General features: G+C 41.6%; 1 protein-coding gene across 8 annotated transcripts in view; it reads left to right on the plus strand.

The window, feature by feature from the left end:
* The window catches only part of TENM3 (teneurin transmembrane protein 3), a 621,635-nt gene that overhangs the window by 434,974 nt on the left and 166,100 nt on the right, over nt 1-20,561 (plus strand). For all 8 annotated transcript variants that reach the window (XM_066237373.1, XM_066237376.1, XM_066237374.1 and 5 more), the window contains one exon: nt 16,992-17,230. In XM_066237373.1, coding sequence (XP_066093470.1) covers nt 16,992-17,230 — 239 coding nt within the window. The remainder of the gene's footprint in view (nt 1-16,991; nt 17,231-20,561) is intronic.

A 20,561-nucleotide genomic window follows, 5' to 3' on the forward strand; every position in this document is an offset into this window, starting at 1 on the left:
CAGGAGTATAATTTACTAAACTGATTATTTCCTCCCCGTCCCCCACTTTAATCGTTACTCTAAAATATGGTTCTAGAGGATCACTCCCCAGCCTTTGGCTAGGACCAAGTGTAAATGGTTCTCGGGAGAGACGAGACAATCGTAGGAGCGTCAGATGGAAGCCAGTCGGAAGTCGAGGCAGCAGCCTGCACGTTGTGGCCGCGTAGTCTCCAGGGAACGCTTTCCCGACTGCAAAACTGCACCTCCACCAGCTGCTGCTCACCAGCTACCTGTAGCGAGGTCCTAAGTAGCGCGAGTCTCCATGACTGAAGGTGTGAAGTAAAATATCCCTAGGACGGTAACCCACTGATTTAAGTTTACCGATTGATGCCATAGCCTTTTGTTCAAGTTTGAGGAGGCCCCAGCGTCCCTGGAGGGAAAGAGCGTGTCACAGAGATGGAAAGGGGGTGCGACAATGAAGAAACTCGGTTTACTGAACACAACCTTCACAGGTGGACCTGGGCTTAGGCGTAGAAGTTCTGAATTCGTCTTGGAGAATCTCACCATGTCCCTTTGTTAAAAAGAAACAAACAAAACCTCTGTAAACTCATCTAAAATTACATGCTAAAAAATAGTAAAAATTCATTGGATCCCAGTCTGATGAAATAGTTCCTCTTTCAGGATTTACGGTATTTCCTGAGAGGACTTTCCGGGACACGTGTGCGCACCGGCGAGAGTGCAGGGAAGACAGGGGATGAGGGACTGCGCCCAGGTGTGTCGTGATTTGCTAGGAAGTGTGCATACTTAAGGCTCATTTCAGTTTGTGGCTTAAAACTTGGAGTCGGTGAGAGGAAGAAGCTGTTGTAGTCCTAATTCAGTGACTGTGCGCTGTGGTGCCCATTACAATCTGTCATCGAACCAGGACAACTGAGGCTGAAGCGGGAGCTGTTCTCCTGGAGCCACAGGCATTCTGGGCCAGGAGGGACGTGCCGTCATCTAGTCCAGTGGTCCCCAACCTTTTTTGGGCCACGGACCGGTTTAATGTCAGAAAACATTTTCACGGACTTGGCCTTTAGGGTGGGACGGATAAATGTATCACGTGACCGAGACAAGCGTCAAGAGTGAGTCTTAGACGGATGTAACAGAGGGAATCTGGTCATTTTAAAAAAATAAAACATAGTTCAGACTTAAATATAAATATAACGGAAATAATGTAAGTTATTTATTCTTTCTCTGCGGACAGGTACCAAATGGCCCACAGACCGGTACCGGTCTGTGGCCCAGGGGTTGGGGACCACTGATCTAGTCCCAAGGCTAAAGTTGCTGTGAAGCCCGTGCTATCCTATATCTAAGGGGACAAGACAGAGAGGAGAGGGGCCGTGGCGGAGCAGCCATTAGCTGGATGCGCGCGGCACTCCCAGTGTGAACTTTCCTAGTGTCTATTGCCAACTCCTAGCAAATATTCAACCCTTGGTCATCCCCTTCACAGAAAAGTCTCTGCGGACTGCCAAACCAGGAAACTCCTGAAGTAGTGCATACGACATCTGCCTCTCTGTTCTTTTCACACCATTAAGAGAACAAGAGGGAGCCTATATCGAATTCATCGTACTGAATTTCATTTTTTAAATGGAAAATGTTAAACTTAAAGGTAAATGGTGTATTCACAAAAATGCAAAACAGAGATAAAATTGGGTCCCAAACCTGTTCAAAGAATGGACATCCACGTCCTCCCGCAACATTGCAATTTGGGTCCCAAAACCATCCACGGAACTAGAGAATTAATTCTACAAACTGTGCGGTCAAGATTTCAAAGATGGCTATTGAGGAGAATGACTGCAGAGGCGTGATTATTAAGTGTCAGGTTATTAACCAATTGTAACGCCACCACCTCACCTTGGGTGTTGAGCAGGCACCATGCCAATAATTAAAATGAGTCCTTCCCAGGAGTCAATATGGCTGTATATTTTCCTGGGTAGATCTTAGTAGATCTACAAGGAATACAAACAGAGGAGCATCATGAGAAGCACGTGTGCTACGCAGTTAGATCTGCTTTTTAATCCTCGATCCGTCATTTAAACCTCTGTGTAGTCATCTGCATGCAAATCATTGAAATCCGAGGTCAATTTCAATGCAGTCACAATGCCTGCTCAAACCAGTGTGGCGAGTATTAAATTAAATAATGTGAGTAAACCATCTGGCACATGATAGATACTCCATAAATTTTTTAAAATGTGACCAAATCATCATCATCATCATCATAACAACCATTGTATAGAATCAAGTAACCTAATTGGTTAACAGTCGAATAAATATCCTTGATCATCCAGTGGCCCTCTTCTTCCTAACAGACAAGGAAAGTCCCTGGAATATTTATATAATTTATGTAATTCTCCTTTGTGTGTCAGGCGGGCCCAATGTAAACTGTCGTCTTACCAGAATAAAACGTCCTGTTTTTTGTGTTTTTGTTTTTCACTATTCCTGTCGCTCAGCAAAAAGTAAGTGAATTTTTGTAGGAAAGAACCCCAAGTCTGCTCCTTTCATTCTTGAGGGGGAAAAAAAATCTTCAAATTATAATGAAAGGCAACTATTCATACCCTTGAAACATTTAATTAGCGGAAGTAGTAAATGTTTGGAGTGAATCCGTGATAGGCGCTTTGTCTCCACATCAGTCAGTAGCAGTTTGACCCGTCAGGTGCGGTATTCAAAGCTGTACAGTACAGTACGGGTGTTATTTTGTTTAAGTGAAACAGTTTGTTTTTAATAGCAATTAAGATACCACGAAAGTACGCTTTCATCATTTGCTTATAGGCCTAAAATGATTTTTTTAAAAGAGACCGCAAATACCGTATACTCTGATAATGTTTGGTTTTGGATAATCCAATATCTGTGTAAAATATTCGCATACAATAACCTTCATTTCCATAGTACCAAGGGAAATGAATTTTTAATTACTTCTAACACATTCCTAGTCGCTTCTCTGAATATGATCGAAGTCGACAGTCATCTGTGCAGTTCCTGAGAACTTCAGTCAGAGCTATTTAATCATAATCTTTTCCTGAGTATGATCTATTAATTTCTGACACTTCTCTTCGTCAGCAACTGTTCTGTGAGGGTTTTTTTATTTTAATTCTTTTACTCTTTACTAATATTCTCTGTGAAAATGTTTTAGTCCTCTTCCCTTGGTGCGTATGTTTTATCTCTACCGAACATCATTATTACAACACGATTTTCTCTTCCCCTAGAACTCATCTTTGTCCAGTTTTAACACAGTGGTTTGTTTTTTTCCTCTAAAATTTCATCCTCAGGTTTCATCACCAATGAATATGTACTTTGTCAAAGATAACTGCTTATCTTTTCATGTGTTTTTTTTTTTATTTTGCCTTGACATACTTCTGCCTATTTTATTTCTTTCTCCTTGAATTTCAAGCCTGTTTTCCACACCATTCTCAGAACCCTTTCTTCTTAGCCCGTAAGATTAAATTCCTGGACGTGCAATTAACCAACTGAGCTTAATAAATTCTATTTGATAACCCCTCTGATCCTGCTCTGACCCTCTACGATTTCTTAGCATCGCACCTCATGTTAGGAACCACTTAAAACACTACCGGAAGCCATCTTGTTCCAATGAGATCCAGCGCTCATGTAATACTGCTTTCTTCTGGTCGTGGAGTACTAGGAAGATCATCAGTTTGGGGACAGACCGATCTGGGTTAAAATCTCATCATCCTGTTCACTGTGTCACTTTGGGAAGATACTCATACATTTTCATCTTTTCTTCTTTCCATAAAATGGGCTTGCTAATACTTCACAAAGATTTTATAAAGATTTATTGACATGTCATAGGTAGAATCCCCGGCAATTCAGTTTCTGTCCTTTATTCCTTTCTCATGCTACACATGTGAAAGTGTGAAAATTAATTTAGTATTTATAAAGGTAGATGACAACTACCAAGAACTTGCATGCTGACTAATTTTTGTGAACAATAATAGCCTTTTCAGCTGTGGTGTTAGGTGTTTTTTGTATTGTGGGACTAATCATTTAATATCAACTTAATTGGGGTGACAGCCTAGAGGAGATAAAATATGTGGTAAATTTTCCAAAGACAGGATTTGTTTTAGAAAAAGGTGACAGGAAATTATCTGAGGTCGTGGTATGTCATAACACAAAGCCTGAGCGCATCTTCTCCTTTAATGGATATTTATGAAAGTCTTGCCTGACTTGTGCTGGTGCAGAGGATCAAGTGTCGACCTGGAACGCTGAGGTCACCAGTTTGAAACCCTGGGTGTGCCTGATCAAGGCACATATGGGAATTGATGCTTCCTGCTCCTCCTCCCTTCTTTCTTGCTCTCTCTCTCTCTCCTAAAATGAATAAAGTGAAAGAAAGGAGGGAGGGAGGGAGGGAGGGAGGGAGGGAGGGAGGGAGGGAGGGAGGAAGGGAGGGAGGGGTCCTAGAGTGTACTGCTATGAAAAATTCAAGTTTGCCTTCGAGGACCTGGGGAAGTTGCGATGGCGTTTGAGGTAGATGGACTCTATTCCAAAACAGACTTCAATTGAAATAATCTTTAGAGATCATCTAATCTTTTTTTATCTTTTTTAAGACCCATTAAGATTTAGAACTCTCTGGTTCTGTAAGTGACATTTTTGGATGCCGCACATTTCTGAGATTATACAGTATCTGTTGAACTGGCTAATTTCTCTGATGCTCTGGCAAACTAATTGTAAGCCGTTGCTGTATTTTCCTGTTTTCAAATAAACAAGAACAAAACCTACTAAAATACCACGTTTTTGAGCAGTTCAGAAAAGGGAACACTGTTATAGATGATAATCATTTTTCTTGGCAGCAAAGTCATATATTGATGGGACTGTTTCCAAATGTCAGTTTCAGAAATATTCTGTCTATATTAAGAGTTTTTAGAGAAGCAGTACTTTCTCTCTCACCCTTGAATACTGCCTTTACCTTGAAGGGAAGGAGAAGATTAATGATAATAATTTCTTTAAAAATATATTCTTAGTAGCCTACTACTTACAGACACTTGTCATCACAGTAAAGGTCAGCAAATGTGGGATGTCGCCTTTTTATATATTTAACTCATCTTTAAGGTTTATAACCCTTTTGGGTACTCAGCCATGAGCTAACTGGCTAACATTTATGTGGATAAAAAAGATTTTCAAGATCACTGGAAAACTTGTCCCTAAGTATGGTGAAAACGCTTGTGCTTAATCACACATAAGCTGCAAAATCTAAAAGATGAGGTCAGGCCCTGGCCAGTTGGCTCAGTGATAGAGTGTTGGCCTGGCGTGTGGATATCCTGGGCTCAATTCCCAGTCAGGGCACATAGGAGAAGCACCCATCTACTTCTCCACCCTTCCCCCTTCTCACTTCTCTCTCTCCCTCTCTCCCTCTCTCCCTCCTGCAGCCATGGCTCAGTTGGAGCAAGTAGGCTCCAGGTGCTAAGGATGGCTCCATGACCTCCACTTCAGGCTCTAAGAAGAGCTTGGTTGTTGAACAATTGAGCAATTCCTCAGATGCGCAGAGCATTGCCCCCTAATGGGCTTGCTAGGTAGATCCCAGTTGAGGCGTGTATGGAAGTCTGTCTCTACCTCCTCTCCTCTCACTGAATGAAATAATAATAATAATAATAATAATAATGGTGAGAGCACCCCTGTTAGCCCCTCTGCCTGGAGACCCTCAGGACACACCTCGCCGTGGGTGACTCTGTAGCCAGGCACTGAGTGCGGGCTCCGCATTCACCAGCGTGCTGCACGTCAGGAAAGCTTACTGTCTTTCTTATGTTTCAGAGAAGCAGTAAATACTAACAGAAGTGTGTCCCACACATGAGATGAGGTGCATTCCTCATATAGAAACTACTACTAAGTTATGTAACTGGTTAAGAATATGAATTTTAGAGAAAGCAGACCTAGCTTTGTCCCTGTATCAACTCTGACATAGTAAGACTCAGATTCCTCATCTTTAACAAGTACATTGTACACACACACACACACACACACACACACCACATACGGTGAGGACTTTGCAAAGTTTAAATTGGTTACGAGTTTATTTGCATACAGTAAATAGGTGCGTAATACACTTTCTTCAAACCACTATCCGCTCTGTGGACTGGTTGTTTCCTGTTTTAATTTGTTAAGTACTTTCATTCACGATCCCTCATCTGATTGACTGGGATAGCTTCAGCGTCTCTTACAGCCTGAACTTCTGTTCTCCATAAATATCCATCTATACCCAAAATTCTTCTCTTTATCTAGATCACAGTTCCATCTTAAAGTTACAGAACGAACTTCACTGAACCATTTTAAGCATAGGTCGTGGCCACCGATAATTAAACAAATTAATAATTAAATAGATTAAATCTTGTTCAAATAGCACATAGAAATTTTAGGGATATTCTTTTTCATTTCCATTTCAATTATGATATATTTAATATGCAATAACTAGTATCCATTGGTGTCATTGATATTTACCACGTGTAGGAATATATCCACTACAGACTCGTGCATTGATGCCACGGCTACGCTACTAAAATGGGAAGCGAAGACTAGTACGCTACTGTAGCCCTCTTGATAACAGTAAAAAAATAATTCTGCTATTTTCAGAATTATTGTTCAGTTGTTCTTCAGTTAATGCTCCTAAACAAACTCTGTAACATGATTTGGTGCTTGATTCTAGACACCTCCAAGGTAACATAAGTCATAATAAAGGATTTTGCTGTCTTTTGTAGCCCTGTATATCTTGTACCGCTGTGCTTAGGCTGACATTGTCTCTCACTTAAGACTGAAGTGTAAATGTGAAAGGTTGTAAAGAATTCACAAAAATATATTTCCCACAAATCACCTTCTTAGTCTCTAGAATCCTGCCTCCCAGTTTTCAGCGCTCAATTAACACATACTGCTATACTTCCCATGAATGTGTCTGTACATTTAATGTAATTACAAATTGATACTGAGGCAATTGCTAAAACGTATAATTGTTCATCCATGTATATTACAGGTGTCTTGGTAAAATAGTAGAAACATTTTTTGTCTCAAGCCACGGTTTGTTCAATCACTAATAGCTCCTATTAATTCAGGTAACCGCAGTGCAATGTGTCATGTTTATAAGCTTTTCATTTAAGACCTTTTTCTCGCTGGGATCACCTCCTAGCGTGAAAGTTGTCCAAAGATAATAGCACATCAATTCAAAAGTGTAATAGATTTGCGATCGCAACGTGCTAGCAGCATGGAGAAGCAGTTTATCAGGCTCCCTAACTCACTGTGACACAGCTGGGATCATTACATGTTTGTTCTTTTGTTTTCCCATCAAAATATATAATCTACATCCTAATGTTGATTACTCAATTGGGGGATGTTTTCATTTTCTACTTAAAACATCTTTCTTAAGTGCATACCATATTTACTTTAAAAGTAACACAAGAATAGTCATTTTTATTAGTAGGAGTCCAAAATATTTTCTTTTTTACAATTCAGGGATGCATAGTTTATTACTTTCTATACGACATCTTCAGTCAAATTCATTCTAATAAATTTATTCCTTCATATTAGAAGCAAAATAATTCACCCATCTGAACAAGCCCCCACCAGTTCTCAGAAAACGTATACACGTGCACACACCTGTGCTCACATACCTTTTCTAGACTAGTCCTAAATAAAAAATAGCATAGATTAAATTATTGGAATGTGCAAGGAGAAAAATACTGAAGTTCAGGGAAATTGTGTTGTTTCTTAACTGTTTTACCACATTAGCAGTTTTTGAGACAGGCCTTTTTCATTTTTAGAGTCCATTTGCTAACTTTTATTCTTAGTTACAGCTCTTGTCCATCACTGCCGCCACAACGATCAGTAAAGAACTTAATTATCGATGGGCCCTTGTAGTGCTTTCACTCTGCTCGTTAGATTTGAACACATCTGTGCCCACCATGAAAGCATGTTTTAAAAGAATATCTAGGCTCTGGCCAGTTGGCTCAGTGGTAGGGCATCTGTTCAGTATGTAGATATCCTGGGTTCAATTCCCAGTCCAGGCACACAGAAGCAGTGCCCATCTGCTTTTCCACCCCTCCCCCTCCCTCTCCTCTCTCAATCTCTCTCTTTCTCTCTCTCTCTCTTTCCCTCCTGTAGCCATGGCTCAATTGGAGCAAGTAGGTCCCGGGTGCTCAGGATGGCTCCATGGCCTTGCCTCAGGTGCTAAGAAGAGCTTGGTTGCTGAGCAATGGAGCAACACCCCAGATGGGCAGAGTGAATCCTGGTCAGGGTACATGTGGGAGTCTCTCTGCCTCCCTCCTCTCACTGAATTAAAAAAAAAAAAAAGAATATCTGAAGGACAAAGAAAAAACTTTCTCGTTTCCTATAGTAATAAGGATTCAATGTGGGATTTTTTTTTTCAATTATACTGGATTTCTTTCCCCTCTAAACCTCGATAAGAGGATTTTCTTTCCTTATGTTGTTGGGTAGATCAGAAGCCGCCACCTCTCTGCCTGCTTGTCAGGCACAGTGGTGCATTGGCAGGGCAGGGAATGTCACCTCCATCATCACTACTCCGTTCTCCACAGCTTAAAGAAGGAGGGTAGTTAAGGGAAAGGGACGTTACACAGAAAAATACTTTCTTTTCCTTTCCCTCAAAATAGCAGATGTGTAAAAGGGTAAGGACATTGTGTGTGTGTTTGTGTGTGTGTGTGTGCATGCGTGCTTTTAAAGTATTTAGAATTGAGTTTTCCAAAAGTCTCTGCTAATAGGTAACAGATGTGAGTAGAGGTAGCTGTTTATTGTATAGATTTTAATACAGGCAGTAAACTGAAGCAAAGTTTTGAGAGGAAATAAGAACATACCTGCTCACAACAATTAGGGGATCAGGGTCCTTGCAGATACTCCAGTACTTTCAGCCTTTTGTAGAGTGCATTTTCACCAATGAAATAAAAGTTGGTTTTGCATATCATTTGCATAATCAAACAACTTTCTTTGACTTGTTGTTTGCTTTTCTGATGTTCTTGTTTAATAAAAAAATCAAATGCTTCCTTTTTTATCACTTCAGATTCATTTTGAAATATCCCCTAATTTTTGTGAGCAGTATATAAAAGCTACTCCAGCCCAGTAGGATAAGGAAAGAGAAATAGCGTGATCTGCATGAAGAAAGTCATGAAACCTTTGGGGAAGTTGTAACTATCCAAGGTGCACTACCAGCTAGACTGCCACGTGGCTCACAGCCACGGATTAAGTTCAAAGAGGAACAAAAGAGGTCCCCCTAAAGAGGGGACTTGTAGAATAAGATAGTATGCTTTCAGATGTTTTTGTAAGCAATGTGGAAATATAGACCCAAATACAGGAAACAAAGAAGAACCAAAAGAAAGCAAGTATTGGTGTCTCTTTTAGAGTTGAAGGCCAATAAATATAGGATGTCGGTGATGTTCAACCTTTTTCATCTCATGGAACACATAAACTAAGTTCTGAAATAGCACACCCAAAACATAGTCAGTTTTTGCTGATCTGACAAAAGAAATAGCTGTCATTTTGATTCATTCATACCCTATGGAGGTTGTTGTGTTGGCTGTTGTCACTTTTTTATTTCACAGTCTAAGGGGAAAGAGCTCGGGGCCCCTGACTCAATAGTCAGGTACTGCATGTTTTAAACATTCTTGCGGCGCACCGCTTGAAAAGCTCTGTGGCGGCTATTTAAAAGTAGCGATAGGATTAGAAAGAGTGAGGAAACTGATTTCTTAGCAGAAGGGTGGAGTTCAAAAGGCGGAACAATACATGGGATATGGAAGTAAAAATTAAGAGTGAGGGGGCATAAAACAATGAAAAATGTTTAAGCCGTTTGATTCTGAGGTCTGATGGCCTGCGCTTCTGTGTTGTAGAAATTTTCATTTGCTCTCACTTGACTACTCCAGGTGAGCTGCCAGCAAGACTTTCGAAGCAGGTTCTTTTGAATTGATTTTCTGATTTGTTATACAATCTCAGGGCGAGTCTGGGAGTCTAAAAGAAAGCTAAGAAAGGAATAGGCCAGCACTTGATCTCAGTGGTTCTCCAGGTGTGGACCCTGGCCCAGCAACCTCAGCGGCCACTGGGTTTTAGTTTTCTGTTCCTCAGCTGCCAGAAATGTTGTATTTGCTTGCATCCTTATCTAAAGCACATCGTTTCGATAAACTGCTTTTTCAGCTGTTTAATTAATTTACAAAACACGTTGTTAAATATACATTTAGCAGATAATCCAACTGGCTGTGGAATTTGATATTCAGACTTGGAAGTGAAAATTCTAAAGACGGCGTTCACGTAGGACACATGTCAAAATGCGCGGACAATAGTTAGTATCATCATTCAGATATACCTCTTTTTTTTTTCCAAATATATACTGACAAATATTTTGGACTGTTTTAACTCTCATAGTATTTCATAAATGTACTCTCAGTTACAGACCAAGTCATTGAATGAGCGGCAATGGGCAATATTGAAGGAAGATAACACACAATAATTAATTTTTGTGTGTGTCTTTTGACAATTCTAAAAAAGGATTTTGGGCTTGAACTGAATTCTAGGCAACGCGTCTATTGTTTTGGCATTATCAGGTGACTGGAGCTATTCTGAACTCGGTAGTTACATTTAGCCTTCATCTATTTCCTGGTGAATTTAATCCACCAGAGTAAGATTCATTTGCTTTAGATCTGAAAGTGTCATTTTGGGAGAGTCGTTTGATGTTGAGGAAATCTTGTGAGACCTTTAATAAGCCGCTTAAATCCAGGAAGTTATATTTTGCCTGAAGGAAAAGGAACCCAGACCTTACAATTTTTTTTTCTTTGTAGCTCTTAAGGAAGAACTTTGGATTCCGAAGAGCCTGTAGGTTTGACTGAATACAGCTAGTCTTTCTTCCCCTTGACACACTGTCTTTGAAACCAGAGCATCTAATTGAAGTGAGCAATCTATACGCTAGATAATTTTTTTTTTTATTGACTTGCCTAGAAACACACATAGAAGGCAGGACATCCAGAGATTTTTATTGAAACATTTTACATGCAGGTTGATGTAAATTACTCTCTCTGTTCAACCAAGACTATAGGAGGGAGGGAGGAAGCATCAATACTTCCAGTGCAGGGGAGCCTTTCCCCTCGGAGATGGAACAGGTCACTTAGAAGAGAAATACCTTTCCAGGGGTCTATATTGCCACTAACAAAGGTAACAAATATGCCTTAGGGGCAGGAACCAAACACGATAACTGTTACACCCTTTTTATTCTAACCGTTTGCTGTGTGCATCCTGAAGGAGGTTTTCAACGCCGTGTGACATGTTGAAGAAACACACCTCTTTTCTCTGCAGAGAGCCGGTGAGGAGCTTTAACCCTAATGGAGATGTCATTCCGTGTCACGTGCTTTCCTTTCGCCTCTTATTTTCTGTCCCAGTGTCCTGCGGGAGAAGTGGCTCAGACCACCTTGAATCCTGCGGCAGCACTTTTTCTGGGGATGCTTTTCATCGTGCTCCGTAGTATTTCCAATTTATTAAACCATGTTCCTAATATTAGAGGAAGACCACAGTTATATTTATATTAACCTCCTGAACAAAAGATGACAAGACTACTCTTCAACCGTCTGTTTCCTGGTGACTCTTTTAAGCTTACCACGTAATTGTTTATTGGAATATATTTAATTTTGTAACTTTTGAAATGAGCGTTGATACGTTGATGTTATAAACATGCTTCCATATGGGGAAGGCACATTTAAATTTACTGCCAAAATAAAAAAATCTGATTACTTTTTTACTAAATATTTTATGGTAGTAAGTTTTGTAGCTATTTGAGAGACAAAGCCGATCAGAAGTGAAGAGTTACTAAGGAACAAAGCCTATCTGCTGAGAGAGAGAAAGTGAGAAAAACTAAACAGATTGCAAGAAATGATGTCAGGGGCCCCATACGAGTGGATAGATATTATGCCAGACGTGGAGAAGTCATTCAGTGTCCTGGGCACATCCCATATATAAAATGTGACATTTCATTTGAGGGGAGAGGAAAATTTGAAATGAAATGTTATTTGTACCTGACCAGGCAGTGGCGCAGTGGATGGAATGTTGGACTGGGACACAGATGACCCAGGTTCAAAACCCTGAGGTCACCAGTTTGAGCGCGGGCTCATCTGGTTTGAGCAAGGTTCACCAGCTTGAGCCCAAGGTCACTGGTTTGATCAAGGGGTCACTGGCTCTGCTGTAGCCCCCCGGTCAAGGCACATATGAGAAAGCAATCAATGAACAACTAAGGTGCCGCAACAAAGAATTGATGCTTCTCATCTCTCTCCCTTCCTATCTGTCCCTCTTTCTGTCTCTCTCTGTCTCTGTCACACACAAAAAAGAAAGAAAATGTTACTTGTGCCTATTCTCTGCCTCTGCTACATAGATTAATAAGAGGAAGTTGAGGTAGAAGAACTCAGAAGAACTTTCCCAGCCAAAAAGGGGGGAAAAAAGATGAAGAAAAAAAGGAAAGAAAAGCTATAAAGGAAATACCTCAGGATTCTCTGGCAGGTTGGATCCTGGACAGCAGGTGGTGAAAATCACCCCGGTGTCCGTGGTCAGGGATAGAGTTAATAACAGTGACTCCGAGGCGGGAGTGGGGACAACAAGAACAAGGACCACAAGCTTCTGTCTTTGTTCCTCCTCATTTTAAATGTGTGACATGCCCCATGGTAAGAGACATCAGAGTATCGGTTAGAAGTATAACAGAAGGTGAGAGCTGAAATGAAGAGGTTCGCCTGAAGGCTGATCCAAAAAAAAATCAGACCTTTCAACTTCAGAAGAGAAACAAGCAACTATTAATTGTGCTTAACATGGAGCCAGCCTTCCCATTTATGTTTCCGTTGCAGCGGGGCATCGCAATTAATGAGGCCGCGCAGTTCCACAGCCCCGTCTGGTTGTTGTTAAAGAGGGGTCCCCCTCAAGCTTCCAAAGCCGCAAAGCAACTGTTCGTGTTCAGTGACCTCCTGCACCTGCCTGTCCTCAGGGCTTTGAAATTGATTTTCCTCATCTCAGCGTCTGATAGTCTGCCTTCGAGTGTGCCTCTCTAGTTCATCACCGGCGCGGAAACGGTGGCGTGGAGAGCTGGGACCGGGAGGCAGGCGTCACGCCGGGCGTCATTAGGAACATCAGAACGCAATCAGCCTGCTCCCGAGCACGCACGCGCGGTCAAAGGAAGCCGCCTGCTGCCACAGCTGCTTTATTGCCGGGTACAATGGGGAATATTCTTCCAAGATTCACGTTTTTCGTTCCAAATACGGTCTGAGAAGGGCAGAAAATTTCTGTCTTTATTCTACCCACCTCATGTGGATGCCAGGTCAAAACCATATGGTTTTGATAGTGATTTTCTTTTTCAGAATTTTTCATATGTGAGAAGCATATACCCAAGGCTGGAGGGATATGACAAAGAGTCACAACATGGGGACAGGCAGTAATGACAGACAGGTACCTTACAGAGAATTAGGTGACCAACTGGTTTTCTCATGAACTCATTGTACCATTTTCACATAGCCGAATTACAGTGCTCACTGATCTGTTCATTCATTGAATATTTGGGGAGTTCTAGATGTAAGTTGAGTGTTGAGATGGACCTTGAGACAATTAAAAAGAAATCCTGGGCTTAAAGACTTACATTCGTCACCCTGTTACGTATCCTCTGGATTGCAGTGGAAAGAAAGAACATAACATTGTTGACTTTGGAAAGAGGACATCCTGTCTGAACCTAAGAAATAACATGGTTCCCACCAAATATGGGAGTAAGTGTTCTCTTCTCTAAGAAATGTGTGGACACAGACCTCTTCACCTGTTCTAGTTTATCTCTAAGAGGTCTTCCTCACATGTGTATTTTAACGCCTCTATTTTGAGGGCTAATTTTACCTAAAGGAATTATTCTCACATGAATGACACCATTGGTTTAGAACTGGTTTCAAAATACATCAGGTTAGACAATCTTTACAAATTCTTTCTATATTCACATACCAGAAATCCATCTGAAAATATTGAAGACCAGTGATTTTATGAGACAATACATGAGTAATTTGGCTTATCTTTCTGTGTTTTATAATCTTTCTGTATTTATTATATATGTAAAACTCCAAGGCCCTGATTCAATGACCCCTGATATGAAAGGTCATTTAGACAGAGGAAGAGGGAGTGTACTTCTGAGATTTAAGATCAGTGGCCAAGAAATTTTTCTTGCAACAACACAAGTACTTTTATTTATTAAACAAGTTAGAAACTCTTTTCAGATAAAGTGGTCTTCAGTTCCACTAATGTTGATGAATAGTGTAATTTTAGATATTCCATCTTTGTTCTCAACAATACGTCAAAGTTGCATTTTACTCCAAGAAAAATAACTTCATAGTGATTTAAGCCTGGTTCTTGACAGAATGCTTTGCCAGGACACATCAAAGCAGAGAGACATCATGGGTTGATAGCACACACTTTGGAAATTGAAACAGATGTCTAGTGTGAGCTTAGCAGGTGCCAGGCTCATTATCTGACACACAGTAGGTCATGTTTTAGGGTCAAGGCTGAGACAATGTAGCATCCCATCAGCTCAGGTTCAAATCTAATTTCCCGCAAAAAAAATGACCCCAAACCTCTTTGAATAAAGCAATAACACAGTTTCCGGGAATGCTTTTCATTTTGCTCCCTATAATCACCAACCTTTATTTATCTATTTTTATTTTATTATTTTATTTGCTTGTTGTTAGTTGTGGGTCCTAGTCCAAGGTACTTAACTTCCCGGGGACTGACTTTCTGCATCGGCACAATGGTCGCCATTTTATCTCCTTTACAATATTTATTGAGCAACTGCTGTATTCCAGGAACTTTCTGAGTCCTGAAAATCCTTCGGGAGAAGAACAAGTCACAGAGTTTCCATTCTAATGGGAGAGGACAGACAGTAGATTCGTGCAGTGGCTGTAGTGTTCTTATCCATCCACTTGGTATGCTAACTTTTTTTTTAAATTCCTGTGTATGTTTTATTTGAAGCGCTCATTCCTAGACCATTGATGCCAACAATCTGGGTCTCCCCCTCCCATCGTACTGCTGGGAGCCCAGCAGGGAGTATCTGGTGCTTGAGTCTTCTCCAGGAGGCCCCTGAGCTCCCATGTCCTGTGTTCCTTCATCATCCATCTCCATGTTGCGACCGAGGTCGCCTGCATTCCTATCCATGTGGCCTCTTCAGCTCTGGTGGCACACTCTGCCATTTCTGTTCCACTCCTGAAGCCGTAAAGACAATTCTGCTTCTTATAAGCCGTGCTGACATAAGTTATTAGCTCCATTTTACGGATGGGGGAAAACATCTACCTTGAGTCTTCCTAGAATCACTTAACTAGGAAATGTAGACCAAGACCTTAAGCCCAGGTCTTCCGAGTGCTGATCCTGAATTCTTTCCCTGACACCTTTGTTAGACAAGCTTTCCTGAGTTCTGTAATGTCTCCCCACCAGCTATACTATTATTCACTTAGTAATTTGTTTTGGAAGTAAACTCTTTGTAACTGAAATGCCTGCTTAGCCTTTTCTAAGCAATAATATTCATAAAATAGTGAGTCTGATTCCTCTTTAATTTATCAAACACTTACGTTGTCCCTCATGTATTCCAAGCACCTTACAGTAAATGTTAACTCATTTAGGTAAGCCTCAGAACAACCCCTGACAGGTAGACAGTATTGCTGCCCTCATTTTACAGATGAAGAAACCAAACACAGAGAGAGGTTAGGTAACTTGCCCAAGGACACATACCTAGTAAGAATAAAGCAGGATTTGAACCTCAGAAGTCTAACTTCCAAGTTCTGTCCTTTTAGCCCCTTAATTTGGTTGATATAGTCAATCTGTTTTCTAATGCTCATTTCAGTAAGTCCTTGAGTATTAGAATGTGAAAGATTCAGCTGAGTACCTTCTAAAATGATCTGAGTGAAGACTGTACTGTCCCAGGACTCCTATCACCTCCTGAATGTGACAGACGGAAAGAGCACAGGTTGCTGACTGTATTGAACATGCTATTAGGGAACATAAGGATCTCTGTTCAGGCACAAACTAAGTACATTATGAATCACCAACATAGTATGAGATGTAAACGCTAAAAAAACATGGGAACTTCGATTCATAGGAATCTTAAAATTAGTCCTCTTTTCCAAAGAATTCTTCTGCAGCACCCCTGTCGTCTGATCGTTCCATTTCTGCTTGACCGTTTTCCAGGGAAGGGAGCACGCACCTTTCAAGGGGTAGCTCACCCCTTGTGGATGGCTCAGGGGTGAAGCTTTCTGCATTTGATCTAAGACCTGCTCAGGTTCGGTTTAGAAAGCGTCCTGTGATTTCTTCCTTTCTCTCCCCCTCCTCATCCCCAAACGGATTTGTTTGACGTGAGCTAAAAATGAAACTGGTCCGCCTCCCTCGGGTACTGACCAGCTGCCGTGGCCAAGCTGGGTCATCCTCGGTAGTGGGAGAGCGGGCCGGGATTCGGGTGTCTCCGCGGGCATCCGGAGGGCAAGCTAGTCTGCAGAGCAGCCGCGTGGCCATTCAAACTTGTGTTTATATGAGTGCACATTCCCATATAGCGGTAAATATACACGTAGCGATCAAGAAATAGGATGAGCGGAGGTGCTGAGGGAAATGTGGAGATGTTCTTAAGGCAGCGCATCAAGGGAAGTCCCACAGTGGTTCTGTGCAGGGAATGGTATGATCAGAATAACTGGCAAGGCTCTCAAGATACCTACTTGACACAGGACAGTAAGCACCTGCTGTGCAGGAATCGTGCTGTCTACGTTACAGATCAGTCTCCTTACATCAGACTCATGTTTATGAGTTGGGGGCTGTTCTTTTTTGTTGTTGTTGTTGTTGTTAAAATATTTTCTTAATTTCTAGGTCTTTAAAAAAATTATCTGGAGTAAATGATGAGAAGACGGAGAGGAGAGCTAATGCCCAGCTGCCCCTGTCTTCACATGTTAGCGTATTTGGATCTTGATCTGGATCTTGATATTGTGTAATGATATTCTCCTGTTCCACAGGCATTTCCTATTCAAAACAGGAACAGGGACGACGCCACTGTTCAGCACGGCAACCCCGGGATACACAATGGCTTCTGGCTCGGTCTACTCGCCACCTACTCGGCCGCTACCCAGAAACACCCTATCGAGAAGCGCTTTTAAATTCAAGAAGTCGTCCAAGTACTGTAGCTGGAAGTGCACTGCCCTGTGCGCTGTAGGGGTCTCCGTGCTCCTGGCAGTGCTGCTGTCCTATTTCATAGGTAAGAACGGCGTTTAGAGTTATTTTGTCTGTACGACGGGGCATCGTCTTGTTGTTTTGTTGGTTTTATCTATTTATTTGGTCAAGAAGTCTGTTCTGAGCTTCTGGGGGGGGGTTGGGGGGGAAGGGTTGGTAATAATAATACCTTTCAATCACAGGGTAGTTTAAGGAACTTTGAACCAATTTAGAGAAGTAGAAAAGCTGCATTTGCCTAAAGAACGAGTTACATGCTTGGAAACAAACGTCATGTACAGCTATGGTTGACTTACCCCTTGTGAAAAACGTGGGTAACTTTGTGTCATTGCTTGTATAAAAAATAATTCATGCAACTGCAGGAATGAACACTATGCAGAAACGTCCGGCAATGCCCCGTCGGTAGGGAGCTCTGCTCCTTGTGATATGACCGTGTCTTCGGCTCCCTCTGGTATCTACATGTAAATCGCATCCCTTGGGACCACTGTCTGCCCTCGGATACTCTCCTGAGAGCTGTGCGTCCATAAGACACTGAAAGGATTCTCTACTTGTTCATCTACAGGAATTTTTCACCTCTTTCAATATAGCATTGATAGTGGTTTTCACTTCATAGTGCCCAAATGATGGAACGTGCTCACAAACATAATAAATGTTTTTTTGATAACTGTTTCATAACATATCTGAGCACTTCAGCCATTGGAAATTGCTTTTTTTAATATCAGAAATGACCACATCAGACTTTGACTGCCTTTGATGTGTAGGGAAAGACCTACTACATCGAAATGCTAATGATGTGTGGCTTGTCCAACATGAACAACAGTCACTGATGCATTCTCAAGTTTACAGAGCAATTTGTGATGCGCCATGGACTTCTGTAACTGAGTAAGAGTATCACAGAGCTGCATATAGACAGTACGATGCCTGTGCAGCGGACCAGCCTCTCGCAGTAGCTACAGCACTCCTTAGTTATAAATGACGTACTTTGGAAACTGAAATAACCATTTTGAGCCACATTTAAGAGGAGACTAGGGTTTTAGAGCGCGAGGCACTTTAGAGATCATTGAGTCAGGGCCTGTGCCTTCCGGTTCTTTGACCGTGGCCGACATCACTCAGGACTCGGGCGCTCTTTCCCACTGACCCGGGGAACAGCCTCATTAGCCTCATCCCGGTGCTCCACACAGCACCTCGTAGAGCCACTGTCCATCGGGGATGAAAGCCAGATGACACCTCTTTTGTCCGTGTTCAATGGAAGTTACCTCTCTCCTTGTAAAAAAAAAAAAAAAAAAAAGTTCAAACCTAGTATCAAAAAGGGTTGTCATTTGGCCGACATCACACACGGATGAAATAGTGCTATGCTATGCCATAACACTCAATCAGGGTCCCCGAGGACAATCACAGCAATGCAAATCAGTATTCAGAGGCGGAGTTCTAATATTCAGCTAGAAAATATCCAGCGATGGCAGGGTCTCTGCTAGTTGGCAGCATTGTGCTGCTGAAGAATTTAAAGGGTCCTGAGGTACATTGGTCATAAATGGGATGGAATAAATTAAGCTTATGTTTTCGTAGGGAGGTTTTTAACTCAAGTATGTGCCAGAGAAATACTGTGCAGGGCTAGAATTCAGTGTCTGTGTTGTTGACGTGTTTTCAGACTTCCTTTTTGATTGTAAGTGCCTGGGTCATACCTGTTGTTATGTATTTTGAGTATCCACCCTGACACCATTTAATTTTATTTGCATTATGTGACTAGCAGGGAAAAAAAATAGCATTTTAATGTAAGGTTAGATCATTGCTATTTGTGAGCTGTGTACTCTCTTCAAGGATCCTTTAGTGAATATAATTGAGTATTAGAGTTCTAAGTAAAAGCTCAAATCTTTCTCCGTTCTTCAAATTGCCCGTTTTTACTGTTTAGTAGTTAGCTTCATCCTTTTCCTCTTTAGTACTAGTCTCAAAAACTTTTCCCTTTAATTTATCATTCCCCGCATGAAAACATACAAATCATATAATTGATCGACTCATGTACAGATATTTGTTAAACATTTCTTATGATCTAGTTACCATGCTAGAAATTAAAGTGATATTATCCAAGGGTTACGGGGCAAAAATTACTTTTATCATCAAAGAGTTTTTATACTTTTTGTTGCTTTAGTTAAGCTCAGATAGACTTAGAATTTTTACTGAACTTTCTATGCTTAAATGACTAACACAGGAACGCAGTGATTTCTTTTTGCTTAAATCACGGAAAGAATTTATTTTGTTCATCAGTTAGCATCATAAGCCTTTTCAGACTGAAGATACCACTTTGACCCTCAAAAAAAAGAATAATAGCCCTGGCCAGTTGGCTCAGTGGTAGAGCGTCGGCCTGGCGTGCAGGAGTCCCGGGTTCGATTCCCGGCCAGGGCACACAGGAGAAGCACCCATCTGCTTCTCCACCCCTCCCCCTCTCCTTCCTCTGTGTCTCTCTCTTCTCCTCCCACAGCCAAGGCTCCATTGGAGCAGGGTTGGCCCAGGCACTGAGGATGGCTCCATGGCCTCTCATGGCCTCTGCCTCAGGTGCTAGAATGCCTCTGGTCACAACAGAGCAATGCCCCAGATGGGCAGAGCATCGCCCCCTGGTGGGCATGCCGGGTGGATCCCGGTCGGGCGCATGCGGGAGTCTGACTGCCTCCCCGTTTCCAGCTTCAGAAAAATACAAAAAATACAAAAAAAAAAAAAAGAATAGAGCCCTTCTCTCCAGGAACGTTGTTCATTTCCTTGGAATGTGTGTCAGTGTGAGCATGTGGGTTCTGTTGATCAATCTTTTTACCAGAAAAAGTTCTTCGAAAGAAATTTGCAGCCCTGACCGGTGGTTCAGTGGATAGAGCATCAGCCTGGCATATGGACATCTCAGCTTCGATCCCTGGTCAGAACACACAGGAGAAGCACTATCTGCTTCTCCCCCCTTCCCCCTTCCCCCTTCTCCTTCTCTCTCTCTTCCTCTCCCACAGCCAGGGGCTTGATTGGTTTAAGCATGACTCCAGGCGCTGAGAATAGAATAGCTCCGTCAGTGCTAAAAATAGCTCGTTAGTCAAGCATTGACCCCAGATGGGGTTGCCAGGTAGGTTCTGGTCAGAACTCATGTGGGAGTCTGCCTTTAGTTATTTATTTAGTCTCAGCTAAAATAAATAAATAAATAAATAAATAAAAAAGAAATTCACAGTACTAAAAGATAGGTGTATTTTAAATTTTGTGAACCATGGACAGTTACTTCCAGTTTACACAATTACTGATGCTACTTGTATCAGTATGTTTAACCCTTGCCAGTCTCTTATGCTAAAACATTTTATTATTGTTTTCATTATTACTGGTAGTGCTAAATATCT

The sequence above is a fragment of the Saccopteryx bilineata genome, chromosome 6, assembly GCF_036850765.1.
Source record: "Saccopteryx bilineata isolate mSacBil1 chromosome 6, mSacBil1_pri_phased_curated, whole genome shotgun sequence".
Lineage (NCBI taxonomy): Eukaryota > Metazoa > Chordata > Mammalia > Chiroptera > Emballonuridae > Saccopteryx > Saccopteryx bilineata.